Raw genomic sequence first — 19305 nt, 5'->3', positions numbered from 1 at the left:
TTACGGGTCGACAGAAGGGAGAGATATGAGGTGTCTAATCTGCCTATAAGGGCTGTAAATGGAGTATTTTGAGATATACAGGAATTGGCATTACTATGGAAGGGAAGGGCTTAATAGGTTATGAGAAGGAGAAGACGTGGGGGTACCTGATGTACACAAGGCCGTAATCTCTACCGTATATAGGATGGGTACGTCAAATAAAAAATGTTATTGATGCGGACGTGGATGACATTTTATCGCTGCCACGTTGTGGGGAACTTGGAAGAGAGGCTGCGCTCTAATATTTTCAAACGCAGTTATGGCGGATACAGAAACAGATTCTGCTGGTGAAGGTACGACTTTACCAACATTTCATGGTAATGAAAATGCATCAAGCGAAATTGAAGGCGATATACACATTCCAGTTGCATCTGATGACGAGGAAGAGCTGAACACTTTAGACGAACCAGTTTCTGTAACTTTAGTAAGTCGAACATTGATTGCTGTGTGTCCATTTGATTTTGGAGATTTTTGATTTGACCACTGATCTATAGATCAGTGGATTTGACAAAGAAGGATTCATATTCAATTTTTCAACGTTGGCAAATGTGAACAAAACATCATTTCTTGTCAATACTGCATATATTTGCTAATGTGGATAATGAACATATTATTAAAGTCCAGGGCTTTCAATTTCGACAAACATGGCAACATTTTAGCGTGATTCAAGGAATAATCCACTACCAGGATGCAGAGTATGACAAGTGTATTTTGAGATCTGGGCGTGACATGGGTGTGTGCTGTTGCTTAGGGCATATGAAGAAATGAGCTTTCTCAAAATCTACATAAATCTTGCATTGGTTCGATAACAGAATAATTATCAATTATGAAAATTTTCTTGTCTTAGTTCATTTTTGTGATTATCTTTGGGCTCTTGAATAAATTTACACCCTTATGTGCACACTCACTCTTTTACCAAATGGCAAACTTGCACAATTCAAGTTTTGCTATTGCATACCAAAGGTCTGATTGGGAGCTACCACACTCTGCCGTCCGGCCAGGACAAAAGTATTGCAACACTCAAATCATAATGGCACCCAACAGATTTGAACTTTTGCAAAATTGTAAATTTATAATAAAATATTCCCTATTATAAAAAGAAAATCATTAAATGATCCACCTTTAATCACCTGGAAGTGTTGCAATACTTGTGTCCTGGTAGTGTAGTTTCCTCTGACTACTTTATTTGTGAACTGCATAATTTCAATTTGCTTCCAAACAGTAGTACTATTTTTAAGAAAGCCTAAAAATGATGGACTTTTTTTTATTTACTGTAAGCTTTGAAAACAATTGTCTTGATGGAAAGTCTTCTTGTTACTCAAAAGCTTAAAATAGCAAATGATAGACCATAATTAAAGATTAGTCTCTGCTTATAGCTGAAATATTCCTTCATCATTTTGCATATGTTGTACAGTGGCGAAGCCAAAGGTCCTGCTTGTCCTGCCAGGCAGGACCACAAATTTCCAAAGATAACAATTTTCAAAATATTAAAAATTGATTCACTTTATGAAATCATGATATGCCTGATTCAAAGGCATTTCTTTTCAAAGGTCTGTTTCAAAGGTCTTATTCTACACTAATATTTCGTGGCTGTGCTCTTTTTCAATTTTGAGACACAGGGTGACTGGGATGGAATTTCGAGTATCCCGTTCGTACATTGATATCGTCAAACATTTAGCCCTTTGGTCAGTCCTGCCCAATACTCGTAGGCAGGACTAAACCCTATGTTTGGTCCTGCCAAACAATGGGCAAACGCCTCGTAGCCCTGTTTTTGGTCCTGCCTCACAATAGAAGAAAACAATGGCACTCCTGCCCTTCAGAAATGGCAGGACCTCAGGTCCTGCTCTTTTGGAGCCCTATGTTTCGGTATAATTTGTTGATTTTCTTTGCCGTGGTCAAAGGTCACAAAGAATTTTCACTTAGGCCATAGTCAGGCTTAATTATTTTGATATCATGGATAAAACTAACTGTAACGAAGACATCATGAAGCTTCGAAGACATCATGAAGACATATTTTTGCTGCTAGAAGCTTCGGCCCCACACTGTCGTCACTTGATTTATACAAGAATCAATCGTTTCAAGACGAGTGGTACTTATGGAAATCAAATTGTTTAGGGTCGTTCTGTTGGTCCTAAACGTCAATTTACTGTTAAAGTCAGGAATATCACAGACATCGCGAGAAAGCTGACATTCATATAGTTTTCTCTCAGACTGCAGAGAGCAAAGGAAGTCATATTCAAAGACCTATTATAAACAGTAGAAAAAGTTTGCTGCCCCTGCCGAGAGAGAATCTTTGTTTTTTTGTACCAGGAAAGTCGAGATGGAGGGGAGATGGAGTGTGCATGACAGAAAAAGGGCTCGATTAAATTTAATTTCAGCAGTTCTTCCTCCTGCCTTAAACAGGAACTACCCTACAATTCAGAGGATCCGATGAAAAGGACGCTTTGTAAAGGATGAAAAGGAAAACAATAGTAATTACTGAGAGCTTTTGTACTCGATGACTTAGAATGTATTGTACTGGCAAAATGCCAGGGGTCTCCTCTGATATTCAAAACAAATTGATTCAAGACCCTATCTACCGTGCAACAGACATATCAATGTTGTGACAAGATATTCTTACTTTTTTTAAATAATTTAAATCAATTATGTTTCCAGTATGTATTACAACTGTATATGCCTATATGATATGTACTAGCTATTTCTTTTTAGTCAATGATTTCAAAATTTTCAATCAAGGAAAACATTTTCAAATGTCATTTATTTTAGAGAAAATTTTTGTGATGCTCTTTTGACTTTTTAATGTAAGCATATGATGTAAGGAAGGAGGAACTTGAAAGGATCCGAACCTTTGTCCCCTTTTTTCCAAAATGTGGCAGTGAAAAATGTTTCCCTGCAATCTTGATTTTAACACATCCAGAAGGGCGTTTCCTCCTTTTCCGAGGGTCTCTAGGGCATGGCTTCCAGCCATTTTTCTGGGGGCTACGCCCCCGGACCCCCTTTACGCAGGACCATCTGTTCTTGGTTAGCTTCGCCACTGATGTTGTATTGATAATATGATGGCATAACAATGGATTGGTGGCTCTTTCATAGTTTTCATATCGTTTTCAGCAGAACAGAGTGTGTCAAACATATCATGTTTTTCATTTACTTTTCAGAAAAGAGATTTAAAGGCAGTTGGAAAAAAGTTCTTTCATGTTCTCATTCCCAGGCAAAGCAAGACTTTGTTAAGAGACTGTAAGTTTTTAATTATCTTCCCAAGTTAAGTATATACTAAAGCTATTGAAATAGTATGGGAAGCTTATTCAATTTTATGGATAACTATGTCTGTCTAGTTTACAAATTTTCCATATCTATATTTTTGGTCCTACTCTGCTCAAAAGTTTGCTCAAACATTTTGAATTTTTCACATTTCTATGTCTTTTCAATATTTCTATATTAAATAACCAACAGCTACCAACATAATATTTAAAATCTTTGGAGGAAAGTAGGACATGTTTTAGTTTCAAATGAAGGTGCCAAAGCTTCTTAAGTTTCCCACACCTTCAATTTTCAATGCAAATTTACATATCTTGAATATTTTGAAAAATCAAATTAACTTGTTTGAAACAGTATCTACTTTAGTTGCAATTTGGTAATAAATATATACTTATTTTGTTTTAGGGGATCTATGGGGACCATTGTTACTTTGCATTTTGCTAGCAGTGTAAGTAAAATCTTCCATGTTTGAAATCTTCTTTTTTCCATGTTTGAAATGCAGTTGGACAAGTGCTAGTCTTGTTTGAAAAACAAAGAGCTTTAATGACGCAATAATTGTATCTATGCATAAACAGCCCCTAAAATATTGTTTTCTAGAAATATGGAAAATGCACTGAATTCCCTTTGAAAATAGAAAGTTCAGGTTGATTTTTAGTTCAGATCTGCAAACCTTATACTTTATCAAAACCCCAGTCTGAATGGTGTTATATCAACAACACATTAGCTATGGAAAAGAGGAAATATGGCACACAACAACTAAATTCAACAAGGCTTTAGAATTAGAAACATATAAATTATAATTTAGAATCAAGCACCCTGGCTTGTGTATGCTTATTTACCTAATCAATTATTCTGCAAGGTTTTTTAAATGATGATAGAGTGGCAAAGTGATGAATTCCCACCTCATAACCTTAAAGACAACCTAGAAATTCTCTAAATATGCAAAATCAATTGACATGAGCTTTGCTTATGCATTGCTGTCGGTTTTTCCTAGTTCATACCTTGTAGAGCTGGGGCCAGTTTACAGTGGCTTGGTGGGGGAAATAGCCAGTAGCGGCACCACAGGGGGAGACTGGAGGGGCATGTCTCCCCTACTTCGCACAAGAAACGATTTGGTATTTCGTCTGAATTTGATGAGAAAACGTTAGGGGAAGGGTGATATTTTGGAACTTCCTTTATGTAACCAAATGTTACTCATGGGTGTTTGCAATTGGTAAAATTAGTGTTCTGTGCTGGTAAAAGGGCATTTCCTGACAGAACAAAGGGCGTAGCCCAGATTTTTGAATTTTTTCCTCCCACCCCAAAGCCTAGTGGCTGGCACCACCACCGATAATAACCAATTCTTATGTGGCAACATCTCAGTTGATTTGTAACAGATCCTTGAATTTTCAGGGAACTTTGATGCACAAACAAATCTCTCTAAAACCCCTGTTATTGTATAATATGTGATTATAATATGTGTTTATAAGATTTAAGCCATCAAGCTAGTTGAATATTCTTTTGCTGCAGGATGCTACAAGGATCTCATGGTACAGGTCTAGCTGGTGGAGATGGAGGGCCTGAATTTGCAGAAGTGTTTGTGATTATATGGTTAGGTGCATCAGTAGTTACATTGAATTCAAAATTACTTGGAGGAAATATGTAAGTAATTACAAGCTTTCTTTAGAATATCATAATGCGGCAAAGAACCATCACGAGCAAATAAACAAAATAGATGTGTTCTTTTATATCCAATCTACAAACACTCTCAGGATACATTCAAAAAACATTACAAATTTAGATGTTTAGATGCATAAATGATAGGCATTACTGCTATATTTTAGCTAATTGAAACTCAGGAAAATCGGACAGATGGGCTTGTCAAAATGTATGGGAAATTATAAGGTTGAAAAGGGAAAAGATTCAGAAAAAGTTTATTCATATAGAAATAATACAAGGAAAAAAACATGACATAGAGAGAGAAAGACAGAAGTGGGTAAGGTTAATAGAAGTCAGCAATTCAAGTCAACATAGAGAAAGTAAGAGTGGCAAAAAGAGCAAATAAACTTAACCAACATTGACTAACCCCATACTTTTAATCTGTTAATTTCCTTTTGAACATAGTCAATAGAAAAACTCTGGTCTGGAAGCCTTTTGTTCTAGCTCTTTGTTGGTGTTTATTGCAATCATGTGATCCAAGTAAGGGGATGCATGAAAAAAAGTGTATAGGGTTGTTGTTGAATTTTAAGTGTTTCTCAAGAGCATTGGTAATTTTATAATCTATTCTGAACTGATATTATTAAAACTATGGTCAGCTCATATTGTGCAGTTCAGGGCATTTTGGTCATAACTCGTATTCAGGAGTAAGAATTCTTAGAATTTTGCAGTGCAAATCGCAAGATTTTTTAGCGACTGTAAACAGTAGCGAAGTATACGACTGTAAACAATTATTTTGAGTGTCAACTTGAATTTGGGGATGTTTTTATTTGCAAAAACATCGGCGTGGGGATAAATGGGCAGCTCCCCTTATCAGCCAAAATTTGTTGCATTTCGGGTTCCACTCGGATAGTTCTATCGCAATGAAGAAACGATTTTTGGGGTAGATCCATGTTTAGCGAGAACCATTACCAGAGATACTACATTCAGCTTAATAAGTTAAGAAAAGGTCAATGCTATGAAGTGGCGTAGCCAGGGCTGGAAGATTGGAGGGGCAAAGAGGGGCCTGAGAGCAGGCAGTATGGAGGCAAGCCCTCAGGAAAATTTTTGCTGACCTCACCCTTAGTAATTTGGGGAAAAACCCCATTTTGTAAATGCTTTTGGAAAAGCTATGGGCTTTTTACGTCGCAACGGTTGGCTAATCAAATGCAAAAACCGTCATATGCAGTGTTTTGTGGCTAATCCCTTGCTTCAATTGTCTAGTATTTTCTTCACCCCCAACAATCATTCCAGAATCTAGTTTTTTTGAGGACCAAAGCGTATTAGCATTTTAGCTTTTTTTTATCAGGAATGTCTAAGGGACATGGAGGTTTTTTCTATAAACACTAAAACAAGGGGAAATTGTAAAACATTCTGTAGAGGGACAGACACAGGTTAATTTTTTTGTGACGGCGCTCTCTAGATTAGCTTAAAATACATTTCAGAATATTTCCTACAGTCTTGCTTGCAGTCTATTAAGACGTTTTAATTTTTATCTGAAATGTATTCAACGAAGAGGCATCAGTTGAAAATTTGACAGATAAAAAAACAATAGATAAATCAATTTCAACTTTTTTGCATCCATATTTAATCAGCTATCATCTGTTGTTGTGTTTGAGAAATCGTTTTTAAAAGGAAGCATTTTTAATCACGAAGACAGGCTTTGAAACCCAGAAAATCTTTAAACATTTAGAACAAAAGAACAGAACAATGGGCTTCCAGACAAGAGTTTTTTCTATTGACTATGTTTTCGAAACACCTTTTTTTGGAATTGATTTCAATGCATTGAATAGCATCATTTTGTATCAGTTTGATTGCCAAGACAAAGATGGCAATTAATATGCTCAGTGTTAGCAAGAGAAAGAGAGCAAGAGAAAGAGACAATCTCTTTTCTACATACATGGATGAAAAGTCTTATCAAAACTTTCTGTAGTTACAATCAAAGCATAAGGGGTGTCTATGCACTGACAACTAAATTTTTAGACTTTTAGTTTGACCTCAAAACTGAGTGGTGCTTAACATTTGGCCCCCACAGTTTGAGTTAAGCCTCTGGCATGTGACTCTTCCTATTACCTTTTGTCATTTCTAGTCAGTCTGAGAATGAACCTTCAATTATTTTTCCCGTTGAAAATTTGAATATATTTTGCCATTTAAGAAGTTCGAATTATATATTCATATATATGACAAGGAATTAAAGCTAATTCTTTAATACCTACTAGATTTCTGTCACCTAAGCAGAGGTTTGTGGTTTACACCTTTTGCAGACAGTAAAATGAGTTTTTTTCAATTCTTTTTTCAGATCCTTCTTCCAAAGTGTCTGTGTCCTAGGCTACTGTGTTCTTCCACTAACAGTTGGATTAGTAATCTGCAAAATAATTTTATTAGCCCACCAAACAACAGTTTTATTTGCAATCAGATGCTTGATTGTTTTAGCAATGTTTGGCTGGTCCACCTTTGGTGAGTTGATATTTACATAATTAAGCAGCAAATATTTTTAAACAGTCAATTATCATTTTGTTCATGGATTGGAGAAGATACCATGGATTTATTTTACCTGAAGGAGAGTTTTAATATTCCTTATTTGATGTAAAATAAAGATTAGTTTGTATGCAGGTTCTCAAGACCATACCACCATATACTATACCATACCATACCATACCATACCATACCATACCATACCATACCATACCATACCATACCATACCATACCATACCATACTATACCATACCATACCTTATTCCATACCAGGCCTTGCAAGGAGACTTGCTCCAGCTCGATCAAGCGCCTCTGCACGCCCCTAGAAAGTTCTAGGAGCTTGATTGATCGAGCATCTAGCAAGTTTATGCTGTCTTAGAACTGAATGTGAAAAAACCAACTTTGTTGTTGATGATATTTGATGATGTTCAATCGGGTGCCTATAAAGTTGGAGGTGCTCAGTTTGTCAAAGTTGAAGGTGCTCCTCACAAGCCTGTTCCATACCATACCATACTGATAGAGTAAGGATACTGGAGGATGTCAAGTTTTCGTAATCTTGCTAGTTGCTGCTAAAATTATATATAAAGAATCTACTGTGAGTTGCTTTCTGTTAAATATTTAGTTTTTATGGCTATTTTTCTGTTTCAGCTTCAGTTGCATTTCTGGGTGAAAGTCAGCCGCACAATAGAAAGGCTTTAGCTGTATATCCAATAGGACTGTTTTATTTTGTGATCAGTTGGCTCGTTATATCTCATACCGGATGAATTGTTATGCTGAATTAGATCAAAGTTCGTCCTCTAAGTAATATCCAGGGCAAGACGGTTCCTTCTGCCCTCAGTAAGAATTACTGTCGTAGAATGAGGGGAAATGGCCAAAATTATCTCTTAATTCAGTTTAATTTACAGAATGTGAAAACTCATATTATGCAGTGGTTGAAAATTAGAGATTAAAGTAAATTGTAAATATCATCGACAAACATTAACAGCATCATACAACCGCTTTAATTTCCAGCACGTTGAAATGTTAGATGTAAACTTGTCGGTATGTGCAATTGTGAGATAAAGTTGGAATCTTAATGCTTGGTTTTTAAGCAAAATATGGTCTGTGATAGCATCCCGTGGTAGGTATCACTCATGCAAATAAACTTGCAAAAAACAAACTGCGGATTTGCAAGATTTCGCCTATTTTCTGCTGGAATTTTTGAAGATTACAAATTAGATATTATTATAACTTTTAAAAACCTTTGGACCTGAAACGGAATACATAGAAATGGACCTGCCTTGACTCGCATAGATTTAAAAAACCATGAAGTTGCCTCCATGTAGAAAAGGCCAGCCATTCCTGTCGTAATTTTCCGCCCACTTTTATGGATGAAATATTGACAAGAAAGGTTTTGTTGAGATTCAATGTCACTTGAGATAGAAAAATGCATTCTTAACTAGCAAAGCATTTTTGCTGCAAAACATATTGATTTCTAATTGTTTTTCAGTCGAATAAAGGGAAATTGATAAACAGCTATTTATATAACTAGATTTAAATGGTTGTCAATTAGTTGTTCGAACTGTTTCAGCTGGTTAGAATAAAGTAAGTACTGTTTGCAGTAAGTTTCATACCTGTCATCAAAGCGTAAACAGAAAGAATCTTACGTTGTCAAATCGTCCTTTTGTTCGTTCTTTACTAATGACGCCGTAAGAGTAGGTTTTAACTACTCTAAAGTTTGTGAGAGGTTTGTTCATGGTGAGCTGAGGTCAGAGAGATTTAAAACATAAAGAAAACACTTGAGTGAAATGGAGGCTGGAAAGACTCTAGAAATAACCTATGAAAAAAGAGTCAAGTGATCAAAAGAATGCCGGATAGTCAAATTTAAACATAATGTAAGGCACTAAACTGATGCAAATAAGTTGTATCTATATAAAGTTGTAAATATCATTAGAAAAAAGCATCAGTTCGAATTAAAATCAGACGTTTGAAAACACTTAATATGAGGAAATTTAACACAATGAATGTCGGGATACAGCATATGCGAAACTTGGCACTGCAAGTCCAAAATTAGGTATATGCCGGTGCTATAATATTAGGTACTATAATTTAACAGTGGGAAAGAAAAAACCCGCTTCATTTTCTGCCGTATTTCAGGGTACCGAGATATTTCAAATTCTAGCAAGCGCCAAAAATCCTTTAAAATTGAGAAATTCTGCCGTGAATCATTAGGCAACTGAACTTCCTATGCTTCCTTTTTGCAGGCTTTGATTACTTTGGTAAAGCTCAAAAGACAAACTATAAAATTCAGATCAGTTTCTTTTATGAAAATAATACATGTCTGGTTCTGATTTTATGAACATAAAAATAATAAAAATCTTGAGATTTCTGCCTTATTTTGAGTTTACTAAATCTTTCCTGTTATGTAAAAATATAGCAAATTTTACGCTGAAAGTTTAATGGTAAAAACGGACCATAATCTTTTATCGAAAATCCATCCAAACCAAATCTATTCTGGTTCAGTATCTCACGAATCTCAGTCGAAATTTATACAAACCTTGTATTGCAAGAAAAAGGAACACTGGATAAAAACAATCATATATTAATTATATACAAAAGATTGAACAAATCTATGATACTAAATTTCGCTCAAACTACAATCAAACGAATAGAGTGACTTGAGAAAAAACAGCCATTCAGATGAAATACATAACGATGCTTCCAGCTTAAAGGTGGGCTTGCTTTTTCTCGTTAAATCGATTTGCGAAAGAAATTGCAAGCTAATTTACAAATACTGTGTGCATCACTCATTTAAATCAACATCACCGATATCTAGTCCAGATTAGCAGCTAAAGTGATTTTAAAAGATATTTTTTATTTTTGTTTGCTCAGACGAAAATCTCAAGTATTAGAATTGAAGAAATTCTTAGAGAAAACGTGCAATAAATAATATGGTTTAAAAAGTATATCGTTATAGTGGTTTTAAAAGCAAAAAACATTTCTTCTTAAAAGGAAAACAATTTATGCTATCAAGTAAAAAATTAATTCATGTCGCAACAAACGAAATTGACCTAAGCAAAAATGTTTATCAAATCAAAATTGTTGGTGCCATACTTGAGATTCACAGTCTTTTGTGACTGGAAATGTACCAAAATTCCAATATACAAATATTGATAGTTAACGATCACTATGAATTATAAAATATTACCTATAAATGTAAAATCATTCTTGTGAATTTCGCCACTTACAGCGAAGATTGCCTGACATTAGTGTTTTTATGTGGCAAAATTCATGCAATGTATGTTATTAAATTTGATATATCTAATGAGTGTTCTAATATCATACATATCAAGTCCCCTGGTTTGATCTCCAGTGAAAGAGAACTCTGTGAAATTAGGAGCGGAGTTGCATGACAACCTGGAAGATAAAGTACAAAGTATAAGAAAGGCTGTTTTCTTGAAAATGAAAACTAACCAATAACAACTATTGTTGATATACTTATGAAAACTGGTGAAAGATTGTCGAAATGTCATATTGATAGCAAGTCTGGTCCTTCATTTGGCAATTTCTTGATCTGCATTAGCATTCATGTAGTGAAAATGCTTGAATTTTATTCCATAACCTTCTACTTGCCCACAAAGACAAATTTTCAAAATAAAATAGGCATAAGGGCTCAAGATGACAAGACAGAAATTGAAGAACCTTAGGCCTAGTAATAAGTATGTATACCTAGTTGTGGATCGAAATAGGCCATCAGAAACGCGAGCACAATCAGAAACGAAAGAAGATGGCTTACCTTATTGGCTGATTCTAAATGGTTGATAAGAGTTTTCATTTCTTCCTTGTTTAACTCCAGAGATACTTGTCTTCTTCCATCCTCTGTTTGTAGCTGAAAGTCAACATCTGCCATTGGCTCCCTTACATTGGCTAACTTGTCACTACTCATAACCAACTGAAAAAAATATGAGAATAATATAATGATAATAACTTATTGTCTTTGTACAATACAAGCCAACAAAACAAAACCTAAAATAAAAATAATGTTAATACTATGTTTAAATAATTTTAACTGCTTTTCAAGATTCAAATACAACTCTAAGAGACACTAAAAGTCTCTAATATTTCTTTGGCTCAAAACAGAAAACCACAAAGATGATACTGTAAACATTCATAATTCGTGAAAAAATTAAAATAACAAACTATTTAATTTGTCAAAGCATAAGTATCAGCTGGTAAAAGATACAAACTGGTACAGTTGTTGAAAATGAAAACAAAATTCTTGTATTAATCAGTAACAATTCAAAATATATCTATATACATCTTCTGATTGAAAAATGCTTTTATAGTGCATTGTTCTGAAGTGATAAGCACTTCTTGAGGAGAGGAATCCAATAAAACATAATACAAAATAAAAAAATTCAACTTTGCAAAATGTAAATCTAAATGTTAACGTTATTTAAGTTAATATATGTCAGATAATATATGTTAAGATATGCCTTTGACTTTGGAGCCATTCAGACTACACATTGGCTAGGTTGGTTTTGATTCTACAAAATGTTAAAAATCTTCTGATTTATGTTAAGGTGCACTATTGTTGGTTATCAACAAACACCTAAATCATTACAAGCAACAATATCAAGGAGGCAAACAAAAAGTGTTTTAGATTCTACAACAAAGTTAAGCATAAGGAAATTGGAATGAGATCTGAATCTTTATTACTGAAAAATTCAACAGACAAGTAGAAGTTGTAAAGGAAAAAGATCCTGATTTCTTTATATCAAACATACACAGTTTTCAAACTTTGGTCCAAGTTTATATGTCTAAACTAAAATTAACTTAGCAAAAACATCACAATTTGCATTTCCTTTGAAAAAACTCAAAACTAAATAAATAATGTAGAAAAAAGCAACAGATGTCCCACATAGCCATGTCGCCCTTTCTTTACCTTTACTTTCCAGTCAAAGTCCTTTAATGATGATTGTGAAATAGCTGAAGTTTGGCGAATCATGCTCTCTTTGATATCATTTTTGCGCAAAGTGATGCATATTAAGATTCTTTTTGTCCATTCTTCAGAAAACTCTTCCTCAAGTAGTTGCTCTTTAATCTAGTAAGGGACACATTTTTGTAAGAATAAGTTTTCAGCATAATCTTTAGTTGGTTGAAACAAATTCAAAATCCACTGAAACGTTAGTTATTTAAAAACAGATAGGATTGAACTCGAAATGATTGCAATATGCTTTAACATAGTTTAATCAGGTAGCTTGAATATACAAGGCATCTTGAACCATTTTGCAGCCTATTTAATACATAGCTTGTATGAGGTGAGCATTCTGTCTTCTTTTTTAGGGTTTTTCTGAAGATGATTTGAGCATGGTTTGGTATTAAAGTTTCTAATCTAAAAATAAGCCACGCATTTAAGTCAAATAATGAGATTTTCTAGGAAGGTAATCAATGTCAAGAAAAATAAAGAATTCATTGGGGAAATAAAGTATTACCAGAACATCTTAAACTGGTATCATATGTAGTCAAAATACCTCTTCTTTCCCTACATTGCTGCCGACCCAAAATTTTATAATTGCTGACCAACAATCACAGATGGTGATCCATTCTTTAATATTCCAGGTTGAACTAAAATCTTTGAACTGTGGTCCCCTCTGCTTGCAGATGAAATTTATTAGCTGGTGAAGAAACTAGAACAGAAATTGAAGTACATCAGTATAGAATTGTTTCGAAGTTTGCTTTAATTTCATTATATGACTGGATTTAGTATGAAAACATTCAACATGAAAAAATTAGATATTTATTAATCAGGACTCATCGAGGTAGCCCCCCAGATACAATGGGGCACAGGGTCTTGCTCTAAAAATTTCTAGAATATCTAAAAGCAACATGGCAAATGCTTCCAAAACAGTTATCTTGAACATGTACATTAACATCTCAGGGTTACTTTGAAACCATAATTCATCAAATATCAGTTCAAAATTGTTCAAGACCAATTGTTCAAGAGAATCCCTCTTGAACCTTAAAGTCTCTTGTTACTGAAAATTATTTGTCATTGCCAAAGCCTTAAAGATTGATTTTACATGTATATTCTCAAAATCATTTCCTTGATCAGTCCACAACAAAGAAGCCATTTATACTGCAGTGGGAACACAAGAAGTGAACATCATAACAAGCTGTTTGGCCAAAGGGACAGCACAGAGGCATTTGTTTGTGGAAGTCCAGATCCACGAAAAGTAAACAATGCTGAAAGCCAATTGTTTAAAGACTCATTGCTAACAATGGGCCTTTGCAAGGGTGGCAACGGTCCAAACAATGGCAGTTTCTACGGATTAACCAAAATTGATTTCAGACAGTCGAAAATGCATTATGGGATGCTTGCATAGTGCAATGGCTCATTGTTAGCGATTAGTCTTTAAGGACGATTCAGACTTGGCAGCAGTGCTGCAAGCTCAAGATTTCATGGTCTGTCATTTTGTCAGACACTGCGATTCGTAAACAAAACCCCTTACACAAATTGATAAACAAAATCCCTCTTACATGCAGATTGGCCTGATAAAATTTTTGTTTAGGGTTACATGACCCAGCCCCATTAAGACAATATATAGCCTGTCTTGAGATTATTGAGCAATGAACTCTAATGAGCTAACCTGTTCAAATTAGCTCCAATAATGAGATTTTCTAAAAAGGTGATCTTTTCAAACTTTAAGTACTGTTTTACTAATCATTATTACTGCTTTTGACCAAATTGAATTTAATAAGTTTAAACCAATTGACAAATCGCAAAAAGTACAGAGAACAATCTCAGAGGACAAGGACAATCAACGTTGGTGTTTTCAAAGAACTAGAAGATGTGGCAAAAGAAAATCTTAAAGGGGCTATGCCCCCAAGCCCCACTTATATCTGTTTGACAGTGAGGGTTAATTTGGGAACTGCCCCTGGTCTTGAGAACAGAAGTCAAAACATTTTCCCAAACCTTTTCACAAAAACTCACATAAATCAAAATTGAAACTTGATAGCTTCATTTGTTTATGTAATCATGTTTAAAGACTCTAATGAAGATAATGTGTTTCAAAACAGGTAAATTGTGATTTATGTCTTTCTTATGTTATTGTCATGTTTTGCTTAAGTCATATTTTCCTTTTGCAGATGTTATACTTATGATAAAATGATCAAAATGACTCTCTTCTTGTCAAAACTTTTGTTAGTGCTTGCAAATTAACAAAAAAGAATGAAAATTGTTACAATGAAGTTTATAATACCCTTTTATCATTAACTATTTGCCAATCACAATTTATTACCGGAATTCTTAAGGCTAACCCAGACTGCAGAGTACAGTAGTTTCCAAGGAGATCTCAAGTGTGCAAAGGCAAAATTTTAAGTGTGCAAGTGTGCACTTTAGTATAAGTGTGTATAACTATATCAATTCAGTGAATAGTGGGCACAACATAGCAAAGATCAGAAAATAGAAATAATTCAAAGTTGTTTTGGGGTCATTCCATGTGAAATCATCAGACCAATGTAACCCATGGTCTTAGAATTTTTTGATTTTTTTGTCACATAAAGCTAGTTTGGAGAAAATACCACATAAAAAATTTCAGTCTTTTATCTCTCATGGTTTCCGTTTTCTTTCCGTTTCAAAAGTGATCCATTTTTGCCAAATATGCCACACCCAGCTTATTAAGTGATGGGCGGGGCTTTCTATCAGTAGCTGTAAATTCTTTATAGTTATGTATATTTGCTTAGAAATAATATCAACGATGGATTTGATACTGTAGATTTCAAATATTCCATCAAAACTTATCAATTCCCTAAGGTAAAGCAGATAATCAAGATAATCACTTAATTTGAAAATATTCCTAACCTGTGTATATAAATATTGAAAAATAGTAAATGTAGCTAGAATCATAGCATAAAAAGCTTGCTATATTCTGAAAGTGTATTCTTCGGACTATCAGAAAATGTTGGAGCTTACAATTGCAATTCAAGCATTGTGAGTTAATTGCACCTTACAAAATGGGTATAATATCACAAGAACTGTAGACAAAACAAAGTTTTATTAATGGTTATGTTCCATAAAATACAAAGAGCTGATAAAAGCATTGAATCAATCATTACTTCATTTTTCAACAACATCACATACTTAGTTAAAATGGTTAGCCAAGGAAAAGTTTAGATATTGTTTTATAGTCACTGTAGCCGATGCTGTAAGTTTGACCTACGATAGTTTTGGGTGAATCAATTTTGCAAAGCATGTGCAAACTTGATACCCAGCATATGTCTGGTCTGCTTGGCCATGTAAAACTCTGAGTGGGTCCAGGTGTGTGCATGAAGTTTATTTGAAAGTCCCCTTCATCTTCATTAATTTCAAGAATCATGCCAACCACCACTTATGGATGATGCAAGCAACATACTCATTCCTTCGAGCTCCAACACCATTCTCTGGGGTATTAGAAGCAAAAGAAAAGGTTCCTGCAAAATCTCTATCATCAGAAGTATATTTGAAAGCAATTTTTTTATCTGAAAGTGGAACAAACTGATGGAAACTTCTGGTTCCAGGAATGGTGCTTCCATGGGCAAATCGTTTAAGCTGCTGTTCTCTAACTTTCACCATGGAATCCTTCGGTATGAAAAAAATTCAATATCTTTTATATTTTCTTTGCAAAATTTGAACATAGCAGAAACAGTCAAAATCTGATTGCTGTGAGTCCTTTGCAGACTTGCTCTCTATCACAAACTGACTTCTCGTGGCTGGAAGCAAAAAAAGGTTTCTCAGGGGTGTCTCTATCTATCAGTGCCGTAAATCCCAGGGGGGATGGGGGGGACTGGACCCCCAAAAAATCTTTAGCAAAACGATTTTTTTGAGAAATTGTCTTCATTTTCTTTTAAAGAAAGGAATCCCTGGTAACTGGGTTAGAACCGAACTAAGTTTTTATGTGTTAGGAAAAAATCAGGAAAAAATTGCTTGCTCTCGAATAGAAAACACCTTCTCTTTCTTTCCCCGACGTCTGTCACTAGAGTTTAAGCATGACTCTTCCCCTTCCTAATTTCTCCCAGAGCAATAATCAGTGTTCTTCTGAGAAACGTTGATCTGTCTTTCCTGAACTGCATAGTATTTTGTTAAACTTGGTCTGGTAGATGCTTTTCTAGCTATTTAGAAGGTATGGTTTAAAAAATTTTCTTTCGCGTCGGCCCCAACCATGCTGGGTCCTCCTACATCACTAAGCGCGATTCTCAGCCCCTCAGGTTTAATTTCCTCAAGCTGTCTCTGAAAAATGTTATCAACTCAATTATAAAAAAGTCAACATGCTATAATATACTTTCTATAGAGCTGAAAAAACTTTACAAAATCTAATAATCTTTCTTTTTGTTTTAAGTCGTTTGCCGCTCAAGCAGTTTCCATAACACATACCGTAAATTGCTTGGTGGTGCCATGACCCACTGCACACTTTATATTAATTTGCTCTGCTGACCCCCCCAATTGACATGACAGATTTACGGCCCTGCTATCTATCAAGTAGATACACTAGCAAATGTATCTATCAAACCAATGGTAGATTTTGTCGATCTTGAGTAAACACGATTCTTCATTTGCCCTTAAAAATTGGTCAAACTCATGTCACACCCAGATCTCAAAATGCCACACCCTTTACAATATGTGCAGGGACTTTTTAGAGAAAATAACTCGGCTGTGAACTTGTCATACTCTGCAGTCTGGACTTAGGTTCTTCCTTTTTTAACTAAACTTCCCTGTTTTGCTTTTCATACGAGAACTCAAAACTCCTTTGGAAATTTCAGATCAACAGGTCTGAAGCCTCTAAGGCCAATATGAAAAAAACAAATTTTCTACTAAACATACCATTGGGTAACGTAAGTTAACATTAACTTATTTTGTAATATCAAGATTATAATGTTTTTGTATAACATAACAAAGAGTTAGAATCTTTAAATCAAAGACTTTTACCTTCTCGGCGATTTCTGTATCGGCTTTACATAGAAGACGCAAACTCGAGCCGTGCTCTTCACTTTCCGCCCGGTCAACGTCCGCCATAATTTCTTCTCTTTTGCCTTGGCCTCGTTCGCATGACACCCACTGTCTGCTGTCATAGTGTCTGTTATAATTTTATAAGCCCCCTTCGCATAAGCCCCCCTTGCATAAGCCCCCCTCGTATAAGCCCCCTCGAATAACCCACCTGGGGTTTATTCGAGGAATTACGGCATATGATCTTTTTCACATATTTTATATTGTACTGAAAACGCTTTTTTCCTGTAGCCTGAAAATCAAATAATTTTATAATCGGTTATTTCAGGGAGAGACCTGGACGCCTATAGCAATGTATAGCCCTAACAAAGGAAGGGAGGAGAGGTGGTGATATCGTGGCAAAGCAATGCCATCATAAAATCTTCTTTCTAAATTTTGAAGTCTTACCAAATTACATACCTCTCTTTGTGAGGGTGTAGAAGGGGATACTGCTAGTAATTAGTCAGGCGATAAAGGGTCCATTAGTCAAGATTTTTGGCTCCAATTAGTCAAAATTTCAGTACAAATCTGATTTTAGCATTGATTCATAGTTTTATCTACAGAAAGCAATATTCTTATAAGTTCTTATCAGCCTGTCACAGGACAATTGTTATCCTCTCTTACACGTAGAGCAGATTTCACTATTAACTGATATCAAATGACCAAAAGAAAAAGCACTTTCATTCAAGAGGGAAAACACGAAAAATACGCACATATTGCGTAATGAAAATTATAAGCAGTAGTTTGTGTTGATCCCCTTCCCCCATTTCTGATTACGTAATATGTAAACATCCCCATACACAATAGCCAACACATAGATAATTTGGTCTAGCTACAACCCTGCTCTTAGTTGTGTTTTTTTGGAGGCTCATCTTTGCTCTTTTCATCATCTGAAGATAGTTTTCACTTGTCAAGTTTAGATGATTCTCTCTCAGCTCAAGTACATGCAGTCAGAAAGTCTGAATACATGTGAATACATGTGGCATTTGAGATAATTCACATTAATCGTAAGTCAAATAAAAAGTATGGTTAGCCATCAGTCTTGGGTTTTACACATTATTAGTGATTAGTCAGTTTGGAAAACAGTCTGTTAGTTACCTAGTCAAAAACCTTTCTACACCCTTCTCTGTGCAAAATCAGTTAAATATGTCACAAGTCGCCCAGGATTGCCAAAGAGGACAGGTTTTTCCCTACCGATTCTCTATAATGTCATTTTGCCTTGTTTCTATAATTTACGTATGAACCAGTGAAAGAAAACAGTATTTGTCTAGCAAAAGTTGGGACTTTAGCTGGCAATTTCGCAGCCAGTTTAAAATAGAATCAAAATTAAATTTGGTCCCATTTGATTCACTAATGACAATGAACTGATGAAGTTTCAAGACTACAAAGAGTAAAATAGATCCAAGACAACTTTTCCAAAAACTGAGGGAGTAGCATTGCAGTTTTCTTACTTTATGAAGTTGGCCACGTTTATGCCAGAAATGCAGCTGTCGATCGAACATATCTTCGATCGATCGATCAAAGAACATATTTCAAATTGCTTACTAGCCACCAAATATTCTCAATCTAAGGTCCGCCTGTATTTCTTGTAATGCCTAATGTTGAAAGCTAAGCTATAAACTAGAGTCTGCCGGGGACAAATACCAATTTGTCGGGCGAATTGCTTCTTATCCATTACTTTTTGTTCAGATCAGATTGTCTAAATTTCTTAAAGCATCTTGCTTGTCAGATAGTTTTGAGACGGTTTCTTCCTTGCAAACCCATTATACATTAAAAACCTAGGTAGATATTATGGGACATGATCCACGAGTGCTAATGGGTGTCCAACAAAGTCTACCGCCAGCCTCTTGGTTTTCTGAAA

General features: G+C 35.1%; 2 protein-coding genes across 2 annotated transcripts; one reads left to right on the top strand and one right to left on the bottom strand.

The window, feature by feature from the left end:
- The first annotated feature begins 152 nt into the window (after positions 1 to 152).
- On the top strand, positions 153 to 8588 carry LOC135686138 (protein YIPF6). Its single transcript, XM_065202314.2, has 6 exons — positions 153 to 463; positions 3195 to 3273; positions 3700 to 3742; positions 4804 to 4935; positions 7268 to 7425; positions 8093 to 8588. Exons 1-6 carry the CDS (start codon positions 299 to 301, stop codon positions 8206 to 8208), a joined length of 693 nt encoding a protein of 230 aa, XP_065058386.2. The 5' UTR covers positions 153 to 298; the 3' UTR covers positions 8209 to 8588.
- A 1435-nt stretch (positions 8589 to 10023) lies between these two features.
- LOC135686139 (COMM domain-containing protein 8) lies at positions 10024 to 17544 on the bottom strand. The gene is made up of 5 exons (XM_065202315.2): positions 17388 to 17544; positions 12958 to 13113; positions 12369 to 12527; positions 11220 to 11375; positions 10024 to 10840 (listed from the first exon to the last, which is right to left on the bottom strand). The coding sequence occupies exons 1-5, from the start codon at positions 17472 to 17474 to the stop codon at positions 10817 to 10819; spliced, it is 582 nt and encodes a 193-aa protein (XP_065058387.2). The 5' UTR covers positions 17475 to 17544; the 3' UTR covers positions 10024 to 10816.
- Positions 17545 to 19305: the final 1761 nt, after the last annotated feature.

The sequence above is a fragment of the Rhopilema esculentum genome, chromosome 6, assembly GCF_057945365.1.
Source record: "Rhopilema esculentum isolate cy_ngs chromosome 6, ASM5794536v1, whole genome shotgun sequence".
NCBI lineage: Eukaryota > Metazoa > Cnidaria > Scyphozoa > Rhizostomeae > Rhizostomatidae > Rhopilema > Rhopilema esculentum.
Note: the sequence above shows the minus strand (reverse complement) of the source record. Positions and strands in the feature narration are given on the sequence as shown.

Excerpts from the sequence above, each read along its gene's own strand:
- LOC135686138 (XM_065202314.2), top strand. The coding sequence starts at position 299 with ATGGCGGATACAGAAACAGATTCTGCTGGTGAAGGTACGACTTTACCA. Across the intron at positions 3,743-4,803 it reads CTTTGCATTTTGCTAGCAGT|GATGCTACAAGGATCTCATG; the intron begins GTAAGTAAAATC and ends CTTTTGCTGCAG. Across the intron at positions 7,426-8,092 it reads GTTTGGCTGGTCCACCTTTG|CTTCAGTTGCATTTCTGGGT; the intron begins GTGAGTTGATAT and ends TTTCTGTTTCAG.
- LOC135686139 (XM_065202315.2), bottom strand. The coding sequence starts at position 17,474 with ATGGCGGACGTTGACCGGGCGGAAAGTGAAGAGCACGGCTCGAGTTTG. Across the intron at positions 13,114-17,387 it reads ATACAGAAATCGCCGAGAAG|TTTCTTCACCAGCTAATAAA; the intron begins GTAAAAGTCTTT and ends TTTCTGTTCTAG. Across the intron at positions 12,528-12,957 it reads GCAATGTAGGGAAAGAAGAG|ATTAAAGAGCAACTACTTGA; the intron begins GTATTTTGACTA and ends GTCCCTTACTAG.